Here is a 12,996-nt window from a genome sequence, read left to right on the forward strand (position 1 = left end):
CATCTGTGAATTCAACTCAGAACACATCTCAAAACTCAGGTATACCTGTAGTATAGCACTATGTGGAACTAAAAAAACAGCTTTATAATGAAAGAAGAAATTAAGTAAATTATTTATTAAGGATCAATCATGCTTAGAATATGAATATATTGAATACCTTTATGAATTACACTCATGATTATATATTGTTTTTATAAGGGCTTTCCCACGCTATGCTATCTCAGTCAGAGCACTCTGAATGGTTGGCTTGTAAGCTAACCAAATAGCTCTTACAGACAGGTGCCAATTCTCTCAAATTGTGAGTCATCACTGTTTAGTATCTATTTAGAGTCCCCACGGTGGGGAACAAGGGGGGAAAAAGGATTCCAAATCCACACACTGCTAGCTCGGGTGGAGGAATGGGAGGTAAACAGTGACTGGTCCACACCCGTTCTTTAATTTGAAGCTTCCACCCTATGCTCACAAATGGAGGCACGAGAGACCTTAGCCTCGAATGTAACTAGCAAATGGGCAGAAATATCTTTCAAGTAATTTGTCTTTTATGACAGCAAGAAACCACTGGCTGTTACTATTTAGCGTGGTGGGGCGTTTTGGATATAAAGGATGTTTAAGACCATGTTTATACAAATATAAGCTTTGTTTTAATTGACATTTTAATGATTAACAACGTTAGTTATTAAAAGCGGCTGATGCTCACGAAACAAATGTATCACCTGTTTTATTTCAAGAAACCGACCCATTTATTGGGTTTGTCTTCTTGAATTTCAAATGGCTTTAAATCAATCTGAAATTTGAAAAAAAAAAAAGTCTGAAAACAGTCGATATTTATTTTATTATTTTATAATGAAAGCCTTAAATTGAGACCATAATTAGAGCCCTCCAGGTGTTTTGGGTAAGATTTCCATTATTTTCTATCAGATATAGACCTCAATTATTTAGAAATCATTCCAATCTGTTGGGGGGGGGGGGGGGGACGGACTTTGTATTTATTTACAGAAATCACCAATAATGTATATGGCAGTTTAAAAAAAAAAAAATTTTTAAAGTATTTATTCTACTAGATTGGAATAATTTCTGATGCAGATTCAAACAAAATAAGTCTAGGCCATAGACCTCAGTTTCATATTGTTGGAGAAGCTTTTCAAATGTTTTTTTATTTTTGCATAAACTTTTAAAATGGAAAAAAAAAACACAGAAACACTGAACATTCAGACTCTTACCACAATGACCACTTCTAATCACTGAAGTGGTCATGGTGGTTGGAGTAACCCTTTAAGTCGAGGCCTTTGTAAGACAAACCACCTTATGTTCAAAGTTATTTGAGAACATAGTTCTGTTAAATATATCACTTTTCACAATCTTTTTTACTAGTTTTAATATTACACCAATATGCAAAGAATATCGTGTCTGCATGCTATCATACGATGCTTTTGATTTTAGGTGCCATAGCGCTTATCCCCCCATTACATAACTCTTTCCTTCCATCTCATACCTCCCATCCCATTTCTCCTTCCTCCCATCTCATTACCCCAATTCCATTACTACTTCCTCCCATCTGATATGCCCCCCTATTCAAATACTCCTTCCTCCCATCTCATATCTCTTTATTCCATTACTCCTTCATCCCATATCATATCCCCTATTCTATTACTCCTTACTCCTATTTCATACCCCCATTAAATTACTCATTCCTCAATTCTCACCACCCCATTCCATTACTCCATCCCCCATCTCATTACTCCCATTCCATTACTCCATCCTCTCATCTCATATCCCCCCATTCCATTACTCCTTCCTCCCATCTCATATCACCCCATTCCATTACTCATTACTCCTATTTCATACCCTCATTAAATTACTAATTCCTCACACCTCACCCCCATTCCATTACTCCCTCCCCATCTCATTACCTCCATTCCATTACTCCATCCTCCCATCTCATATCCCCCAATTCCATTATTCCTTTCTCCCATCTCATATCCCCTTACTACTTCCTCCCATCTCATTTATATACCACATTCCATTACTCCTTCCTCCCATCTCATATCCCCCAATTCAATTACTTCTTCCTACCATCTCATATCCCCCATTCCATTACTCCTTCCCCTATCTCATTCCCCCCATTCCATTACTACTTCCTCCCATCTCATATCCATTATTACATTACTTCTTCCCCATCTCATATTCCCCATTCAATTACTCCTTCCTCCCATCCCATATCCCCATTCCATTACTTCTTTCTCCCATCTCATACCCCTTCATTCTATTACTACTTCCTTCCATCTCACATACCCCCATTACATTACTCCTTTCTCCCATGGGCTGAGCCATGTTTCTCTCAGCAATTGTCACATCATGTAATCTGTGCAGCGAAGGGCAAATGATAGGTATTTATTCTGATTATTTCTTTTATTTGACTGTTTATTTTTAAATGTCCATATATTATGATTTTAGCCAATATTTTCTTGCTCTAGAACCGAAGACAGTGAAACTCCTCAGAGACAATGACAAGACATCATCTTCTGTTTCCCTGATTTGGGATCAACCTGAAGAGTACCAGGCTGTATATAGATACAGAATACAAACAACAAGTGCATCATCTGCAGTGATAAATGAAATTATTGTTACAAATAAAACTGTTAATGTAACTAATCTGACACCTGGGGAGACATATACATTCACTGTATTTACAAGAGCGGCTGATAATGTCACTGAAAGTCAAGCTGTCTCATATACAACCTGCACAGGTGAGTACAGAATTACCTCTCTAGGGGGAGAATAGTGGATATGGTCATTATAGCAGGCAATAGGGACTTCAAGTATATTGAAAATATGCTTTAAGAATATAACAAATTCCTTCCTATCTTCCTCCCTTCCTTCCACCCTTCACTTCCCCCTTCCTTTCTTCCTCCTTGCCTTCCTTTCTCCCTTCCTTCCTTCTCATACTTCCAGTTTGCATATATCTATTTAAATACAAAATATCATCTTTTATTTCTCCAAAAAATTATATATAAGCAGCATCTGCATGCTTTTTAATATAATATGTATGACATATCTCAATATATAAAATAATAATATCAAAAAACTTCACCGATCACAGATTACATGTATTTTTATTTTAAGTTCTGTTTTTTAAGTTCTGTTTGATTTCCATTCTGCTTTCTTTCAGTTCCGAGCCTGGCTCAGAATATCACAGTAAATAATAAAAATACTACTAATTCAATCAGTGTGAACTGGACAATACCATCAGGGAAAGTGGATAATTACACAGTCACTCTGAATGGAGACGTCAACAGAACAACCACAACTAATTCTACACATGTGGATTTCACAGACTTACTGCCAGGCAGAAACTACTCCATCACTATACAGACAATTAGTAGTAACTGTAGCCAGTCAGCAGCTCCAGTGATAGAGGCAACATGTGAGTATGATAGGATCATTGGGACATTGTGTGCACTGTGACATTATTGTAATATGGTTAAAGGGACGCTATAGTCACGAGAACAACTATAGATTAATGTAGTTGTTCTGGTGTATATAACCTGCCCCTGCATGCATTTCTATGTAAACACTGCCATTTCTGGTAAAAGGTAGTGTTTACATTAATACCTAGGAACACCACCAGTGGCTGTTGCTCAGACGGCCACTAGAGGTGCACCCTGAGTCACTGATGTTCAGCAGCTCCATGTTCTGCATGCAGGCACTTAACTTTCTCAATAGAGATGTATTGAGTAAATGCATCACTATGAGGAGATGCTGGTTAGTGCAGAACGTGTTTTGCGTCCATGCGTGATAGCCTCTCTTTGCTTTCCTATGGGAAAGTTTGATGATCTCAGCCAAGGGATCAGTCGCGATCGGACATGTGTGGTGTTGGAACAATTTGTCAACAATAGAGTCAGGAATACGCATTTGTATTTTTGGCTCTATAGTGCGGCTTTAATTTGTAAATTAAATACAATGTTATCAGTATAAATTGAAATTGCTATATTTTAATCAATTCTTAATATTTTACTATTGAACAGATCCTACCTCACCAGGCTCATTTTATTTTACTGATATCGGAACAAACACCATTTCGTTGTCCTGGGGAGAACCAGCAAATATGGCCAATGTGACAAAGTCTTTCAAGATAACTTACAGCAATTCTTCATCCTCTTGGACTGTGACAGTAAACACATTAAATGTCACCCTTCAGAACCTTACTTCTGGGACTAATTACACAATTACTGTAGTAACAGTTGGTGCTCGGCAGTACCAGAGTTCTCCTGTGACCAGTTCTATCTACACAAGTAGGTTTACAGCTTTCTGTATGTTCTGCAATAGAACATTTTATTATGTTACATTCTGTGTTCTGAGCTGGTTCTACTCATTGTGCTGTTTCTTGATCCCTTAACAATTTGCACAAAACATTATTTTTTTGACATATAATTAAAATTTATAGAAATAAATCAATTGTATTTTCTCTTTCTGTAGAACCAATGAAAGTGAAAGAGCTCCGAGCATCTAATGTGAATTTTAATTATGTTTTCCTGAATTGGAATCAACCTGACGAGTATAGAAGTGATTACACCTACAGAGTACAAATAGCAAACACTTCATCTGTAGTGATAAATAAAACAACGGCATCAAATCAACTCAATGTAACTGATCTGACACCCGGAGTAACATATACATTCACTGTATTTACACGAGCGGCTGATAATGTCACGGAAAGTCAATCTGTCTCATATACAACCTGCACAGGTGAGTGTAAAATAATACTATACAATATGGAGCTATAGGCTCAATTCATCACTCTAACTATCTGAAGGTGGGACATATACAAGACACACATCATCGCCCCATTATGTAGACGTGTCCCCATTTTTAAAAACATGGTTTTTTACTATGCCTGTCTTTATGTGACTTGTGATATTTGTCATGCTGTTCCTTTAATCCTTTTAAAGTTTAAAAAAGGGAATTACTTAATTAAATATATGTATTTATTTATGCACTTATTGTTGCTTGTTATCAGATAGGGCTTTCTAATGATGCACCATACAAATATACAAATCATTATTTAGTATTAATACAATATATAAAATAATGAAAACAGCAAAAAATAATTTTCCACTGTTTTGCATTTTAGAATTGATGTAAAACTAGCGTAATTTAAGAACTATATGTATTTATTTATTTTTTGTCATGGTTTCAAGAGTATCTCATATGTCTAGAATTTGTTTCTATTTTTGACTGTATATGCCACTTATGGCAAACAGTGCTTTAATGTTTCAAAACAGAGACTGTGTCACCAAACATTTATATTTTGTAGAATAAGGCAGCCCGGGGGATTTGCCATGTGGCATTTTAACATTTTTAATGCAAAACTTTAATCACAAGAATCTTTCAAATTGATTGCATGCACGAAATGTATCCAGACAAAATATTACATGGGCGAATTTAAAATCGATTAAACAGAATTTTTTTCCAGACAAATCAATTTGGCCAGATTGATTTTCTCAGCCATGCAAAAGTTTAGTGTTTAGAGTGTCCATCTTTTCATTCACTCAATTTGACAGTGTGAGTAAAGGAAACAGCATAAAGGGGCATCTTATTTATTAATATAAATGTGCCACCTCATGCATGAAAGTCCAGGTTTACAAATGTGCCCCTCGATTTATTAACTGCTGGCTTTAAAAAATGTTGTGCAAATAAAACATTAACATGACATGTACTAGTTTTTGTATCTATTCAGTTACATTGGCGAAGGAAACTCTCAAAATAAGTTAAAAAAACTCCCGTAGCAAAACATATAAATAATAATGGGGCAGACTGAGCAACATACGTGCTGCAATTGGATACATTTACACCAGAAATCCTACACTTGCATATACCCATCCCTAGTTTTCCTGGCCAGGTCCTACTTGCTAAAGTAGCTGTTGATACTTTGAGCAAGTGGCGACAGGGAGTTACTGTCCACCGCAGCTAAAAGGCCAGTCATTGACAGTTCCAGCTATTTTCTATGTGAAGAATCTAGCAATCAGTTGCAACCCTGTCACTAGGTCCACCAGCTGCTGCTAAGCGTTTTTAAATTGACTAGTTTATTATACATGTATAAACTTTCTGTTTGTAAAGGTTACAAATGCAAATTGTTAGTTTCCCAACGAGGAACATAGGGCTGATCTCGCTTATCTGATATTATTGGCCTTGATATAGTATTTTTGGATATGCTTTTCAATTAATTTAGTATTTTTGCATAAAATGTTAAAATATTTTTTTTCAGTATATTGAAATATTTAAAAAACAAAAAATTATTAAAATCTTAACACATATGAAAAATATAAAATCATTCGAAAAACGTAATCAAAAAATATTACGTGAAGGCCATTGCTGCTGCTTTAAATACTTTATGCCAGGATATTAATGAATTGTGCTTGAACTGTAGACTGTTTCTATTTATGTTACCTTGTTTTTAAGTGCGCTAATAAATCGCACTAATAAATCCAACGGTCACTACTAAATTCCATGTGTCCTTGACCTGCATTTGACACTGAAGACCATCAACAACTTTTTCTCACCCTTCAAAACCTTGAGTATACAATAGTCTACTCATGACTGGTTTTTCTCTTACAACTTCCAGGACTCTTTCACTGTCACCTTTTGTAATGTTTTCTACCCTCCGTGACTTATTTTTGTTAATGTTCCCCAAGGTTCTGTTCTAGGTTCCCTATTGCCTTCAATCTGTACTGTGACCCTTGAAAAATAACCAGTTCTTTTAGATTACAATATTTACTCTGGGTTGATAACACACACAGTAACCTCTCTTTTCCTGATCTCTCTGGATCCCTCTTAAATCATGTCTCCAACTGCCCATTTTGCTATTTCTAACTGGATGTCAGCCAATATTCTTCAATTTCTTGTAAACATAACTTCTCATTTTAACCCTTGAAGCACTGCTACTTACTCCCCCTTGTCTGTCTCCCTCCAAGTCAATGGTATTACTCTACTCCACATGTTCTCTGCATTGAAGTTCTCTTTGATTCAAACCTCTACTTCACCCCTTACTTCCAGGCAATAACAAATGTCACTTCCATCTTACAAACATTGTTTGCTTTCTCCCCTAATAACATCAGATGCAGTTAAGGATCTCGATCAAGCCACATTGATCTCCCATCTTGACTACTACAATCCACTTCTCAATGGTCTTACACACTGCCAGCTCACCCCGTTAAAGTCCTTAGTGAATGTTGCTTCCAGACTCATCTTCCTCTCCGCTTACACCTAAACTGTCCTTACACTGGCTTCACATTACATGTAGTTTAAATATTTGAATTCCTTCTTCATAATCCTGTTCCTTGAGTACTTGAATTCACTAATACACAAGTATGTCCCCCAAGGCACCTACGCTATGCCAAAGAACTGTGTCTGACCTCAGTTTGCAATTGCGTCCCTCACATATCAAGATTTCTTTCTCTAGAACCTCATCTTTGTAAACTGTGACTCAGCCTGCATTCCTTCAGAAAATCACTAAAACCTCACTTCTTTTAGAAGGTATATCAATGAAACGTTCAATCCTCTCCTCCAATTGCACTGTAAAAAAAAAAAAAAGCTTATTTGGGCAGGGCCCACAACACGTTCTACTACATCCAACTTGTCTTGTTGCTTCTACTTGTTTGCAGAATATTTTGGTGCTTTAAGAAATAGTTTGAGGTATATGTTGGTTAATAAGGAGGCAGGCCTGTCTAGGTAGGGGTGGTTGGCAGTTAAGTTTGCATGTCCAGCAGTAGGTAGCTAAGAGGTAAAGTTCAATGGGTATCCAAACCCATTGGATTACTTGGGGAAAAGTACCTGGTAGAGTGCTTTCACAAAGGTGACCAGATTGTGTTGGGTTAAGATGGGTTGTTTCTAATGACCTGACACATTGATGTCCACTGTTTAGTCTGCAAGTGTAAACTGAGTACTGCACAATAAACATACAAATTACGTGGATATATAAATTAAATTGTGGAAGGTGAAATTAAAATTACCTTTAATTAATATTTTTATGTATTGATATAAAATAAATTTAAACCAAACTTTTACAAAAAAAAAAAAGTACAAATATGCATATCTTCATATACATAAAATTGATATTGTCTACTGTTTCTTAAAACATATTTACATAAAATGGATACCGACTTTCGGTTTCATTCTGTTATCTTTCAGTGCCTGGTTTAATTGGATCTCAGAATATCACAGTGAATAATAACAAGACAACTAATTCCCTCAGTGTGACCTGGGTCAATGCAGAAGGAAATGTGGATAATTACACAGTGGTTCTGAGTGGAGACATCAATAATGCAAACACAACTAATTATACACAAGTGAATTTCGCAGACTTACTACCAGGCAGAGAATATGCCATCACTGTACAGACAGTTAGTGGTAACTGCATCCAGATATCAGCTCCAGTGACAGAGGCAACATGTGAGTATGATGGGCTCATTGGGACAGAGCATAACTTTATGAGCAAATCCTACAAATGGTTCTGATTAAGTTGTGGTATAATATAATTATTAGATTATTTTCAGTTACAGGTTATTAAAATATAGATTCCTATGACAATGGATTTTTTTCCTTTTATTAGATCCAACCCCACCAAGCTCTTTAAACTTTACCAGCATCGGAACAAATTACATATCACTGTCCCTGGGAGAACCAGTGAATATGGCCAATATATCAAAAACGTTTAATATAATTTACAGCAATTCTTCATCATTTTGGACTGTGTCAGCAAACTCATTAAATGTCACCCTTGAGAACCTCACATCTGGGACTATCTACGCAATTACTGTAGTAACAGTTGGTGCTCGGCAGTATCAGAGTTTTCCTGTGACCATATCAGCGTACACAAGTAGGTTTACTCTGTGGTGTATTTATGTTTTACACTGCGTTAGGCTCAGCTGTGTCAATGCACTCCAGCCAGTATACCACCTATGACTCTCAGACATGGAATATCAGTAACGAACACACTCATATACCTAGAATTACAATCAAACACAACTTCTAAGTCATATACATACACAAATAAACAAATACACTCATACATACATATGTTGGTCATATTGTTTTGGAAATAATAGTTCAAATGACCAAACGCACATAGACACACATACATACATACATATACACAAATAGCCAACACACACAAACATTCCGTCAACTTCATAACCTTTTCTCTATTCTCATGCCCCCGTTCCATTACTTTTTCCTCCCATCTCATATACTCCATCCCATTACTCATTCATCCCATATCATATCCCCCATTCCATTACTACTTCCTCCTATTTCATACCCACCATTAATTTACTCCTTTCACATCTCATTACCCCCATTCCATTACTCCATCCTCCCATCTCATACCCCCCATTCCTTTACTCCTTTCTCTCATCTCAAATCCCCACATTTCATTTTTCCTTCCCCCCACTTCATATCCCCCTTTTCCATTACTCCTTCCTCTCATCTCATATCCCTCATTCCATTACTCCTTCCTCCCATTTAATTTCCCTCATTCCATTACTCCTTCCTGCCATCTCATATCCAACCATTCCATTACTTCTTCTTCCCATCTAATAACCCCCCATCAAATTACTCCTTCCTGCCATCTCATATCCAACGATTCCATTACTCCTTCCTCCAATGTCATATATTTCCCCATTTCTGCCATCTTATGTCCCCCATTCCTTACTACTTCCTCCCAACTCATATCCCACATTCCATTACTCCTTCCTCCCATCTCATATCCCTCAATTCCATTACTCCTTCCTACCATCTCATATCCCCCAATTCCATTACTCCTTCCTACCATCCCATATCCCTCATTCCATTACTCCTTCTTCACATCTCATACCCCTGCATTCTATTACTCCTTCCTCCCATCTTATATCCCCCCATTCCATTAGTCATTTCTCCCATGGGCTGAGCCATGTTTCTCTCAGCAATTGTCACATCATGTCATCTGTGCAGCGAAGGGCAAATGATAGGTATTTATCCTGATTATTTATTTTATCTGACTGTTTATTTTTAATTGTCCATGTATTATGATTGTTTTCTTGCTCTAGAACCGAAGACAGTGAAACTCCTCAGAGACAATGCCAAGACATCATCTTCTGTTTCCCTGATTTGGGATCAACCTGACGAGTACCAGGCTGAATTTAGATACAGAATACAAACAGCAAATGCATCGTCTGCAGTGATAAATGAAATTATTGTGACAAATCAAACTGTTAATGTAACTAATCTGACACCTGGGGAGACATATACATTCACTGTATTTACAAGAGCGGCTGATAATGTCACTGAAAGTTATTCTGTCTCATATACAACCTGCACAGGTGAGTAAAGACTGACCTCTTTAGGGGGAGAATAGTGGACACAGTCACAATAGCAGGCAATAGGGACTTCAAGTATATTGGAAATCTGGTTTACGAATATAACAAATTCCTTCCTATCTTCCTCCCTTCCTTCCACTCTTCCCTCCCCCTTCCTTCCTCCCCCCTTCCTTCCTTCCTGTCTTCTCATACTTCCAGTTTGTATATACAGTCAGGTCCATAAATATTGGGATATTGACACAATTCTAATCTTTTTGGCTTTATATACCACCACAATGGATTTGAAATTAAATGAACAAGATGTGCTTTAACTGCAGATTTTCAGCTTTAATTTGAGGGTATTTACATCCACATCAGGTGAACGGTGTAGGAATTACAACAGTTTGTATATGTGCCTCCCACTTTTCAAGGGACCAAAAGTATTGGGACAATTGGCTGCTCAGTTGTTCCATGGTCAGGTGTGTGTTATTCCCTCATTATCTCATTTACAAGTTGCAGATAAAAGGTCCAGAGTTCATTTCAAGTGTGCTATTTGCATTTGGAATCTGTTGCTGTCAACTCTCAATATGAGATCCAAAGAGCTGTCACTATCAGTGAAGCAAGCCATCATTAGGCTGAAAAAACAAAACAAACCCATCAGAGAGATAGCAAAAACATTAGGTGTGGCCAAATCAACTTTTTGGAACATCCTTAAAAAGAAAGAACGCACCGGTGAGCTCAGCAACACCAAAAGACCCGGAAGACCACGGAAAACAACTGTGGTGGATGACCGAAGAATTCTTTCCCTGGTGAAGAAAACACCATTCACAACAGTTGGCCAGATCAAGAACACTCTACAGGAGGTAGGTGTATGTGTGTCAAAGTCAACAATCAAGAGAAGACTTCACCAGAGTGAATACAGAGGGTTCACCACAAGATGTAAACCATGGGTGAGCCTCAAAAACAGGAAAGCCAGATTAGAGTTTGCCAAACAACATCTAAAAAAGCCTTCACAGTTCTGGAACAACATCCTATGGACAGATGAGACCAAGATCAACTTGTACCAGAGTGATGGGAAGAGAAGAGTATGGAGAAGGAATGGAACTGCTCATGATCCAAAGCATACCATTTCATCAGTGAAGCATGGTGGTGGTAGTGACATGGTGTGGGCATGTATGGCTGCCAATGGAACTGTTTTTCTTGTATTTATTGATGATGTGACTGCTGACAAAAGCAGCAGGATGAATTCTGAAGTGTTTCAGGCAATATTATCTGCTCAAATTCAGCCAAATGCTTCAGAACTCATTGGACGGCGCTTCACAGTGCAGATGGACAATGACCCGAAGCATACTGCAAAAGCAACCAAAGAGTTTTTAAGGGAAAGAAGTGGAATGTTATGCAATGGCCAAGTCTTTCACCTGACCTGAATCCGATTGGGCATTCATTTCACTTGATGAAGACAAAACTGAAGGGAAAATGCCCCAAGAACAAGCAGGAACTGAAGACAGTTGCAGTAGAGGCCTGGCAGAGCATCACTAGGGATGAAACCCAGCGTCTGGTGATGTCTATGCGTTCCAGGCGTTAGGCTGTAATTGACTGCAAAGGATTTGCAACCAAGTATTAAAAAGTGAAAGTTTGATTTATGACTGTTAATCTGTCTCATTACTTTTGATCCCTTAAAAAGTGGGAGGCACATATACAAACTGTTGTAATTCCTACACCGTTCACCTGATTTGGATGTAAATACCCTCATATTAAAGCTGAAAGTCTGCAGTTAAAGCACATCTTGTTTGTTTCATTTCAAACCCATTGGGTTGGTATATAGAGCCAAAAAGATTAGAATTGTGTCGATGTCCCAATATTTATGGACCTGACTGTATCTATTTAAATACGAAATATTATCTTTTATTTCTCAAAAAAACTTAATATATAAGCAGCATCTGTATGCTTTTTAATATGATATATATGACACATCACAATATATAACATAATAATAAAAGAAAACTTCACAGACCACAGATTACATGGGTTTTTATTTTAAATTCTGTTTTTTTAAGTTCTGTGTGATTTCCATTCTGCTTTCTTTCAGTTCCAGGTCTGGCTCAGAATATCACAGTAAATAATAAGAATACTACTAATTTGATCAGTGTGAACTGGACAATACCAGCAGGGAAAGTGGATAAATACACAGTCACTCTGAATGGAAACGTCAATAGAACAATCACAACTAATTCTACACAAGTGGATTTCACAGACCTACTGCCAGGCAAAAGCTACTCCATCACTATACAGACAGTTAGTAGTAACTGCAGCCAGTCAGCAGCTCCAGTGACAGAGGCAACATGTGAGTATGAAGGGGTCATTGGGACAGAGCTATTTGTTCATGTGTAGACATTGTGTGCACTGTAACATTATTGTAATATTTTTAAAGGGACATGTGGCGCACAGAAGTTCACCACGGGCTTTTGGAGGGGCCTGCTTGCCAGCCTCCTGCCAAAAGACTATGGGCCAGGTCAGCGACTGTAATGACCCATATTTTATTCCCTGGTTTGGCACTTTCCATAGAACCGAACGCTAGCTCACTGGCGGACGTTTGCATGCAAAACCGCAAATAGACTTCAGGGGGACTTACCCGCGAATTCCCTGGAACTGGTTTCAGCAGGAA

General features: G+C 37.6%; 1 protein-coding gene across 1 annotated transcript in view; it reads left to right on the top strand.

The window, feature by feature from the left end:
- Positions 1–4,105: 4,105 nt before the first annotated feature.
- LOC134578544 (receptor-type tyrosine-protein phosphatase eta-like) overlaps positions 4,106–12,996 on the top strand; it is a 101,121-nt gene continuing 92,230 nt past the window's right edge. The window contains exons 1-5 of the mRNA XM_063437522.1: positions 4,106–4,292; positions 4,477–4,746; positions 8,188–8,448; positions 8,609–8,875; positions 10,083–10,355. Coding sequence (XP_063293592.1) covers positions 4,106–4,292; positions 4,477–4,746; positions 8,188–8,448; positions 8,609–8,875; positions 10,083–10,355 — 1,258 coding nt within the window. The remainder of the gene's footprint in view (positions 4,293–4,476; positions 4,747–8,187; positions 8,449–8,608; positions 8,876–10,082; positions 10,356–12,996) is intronic.

The sequence above is a fragment of the Pelobates fuscus genome, chromosome 12 (genome assembly GCF_036172605.1).
Source record: "Pelobates fuscus isolate aPelFus1 chromosome 12, aPelFus1.pri, whole genome shotgun sequence".
NCBI lineage: Eukaryota > Metazoa > Chordata > Amphibia > Anura > Pelobatidae > Pelobates > Pelobates fuscus.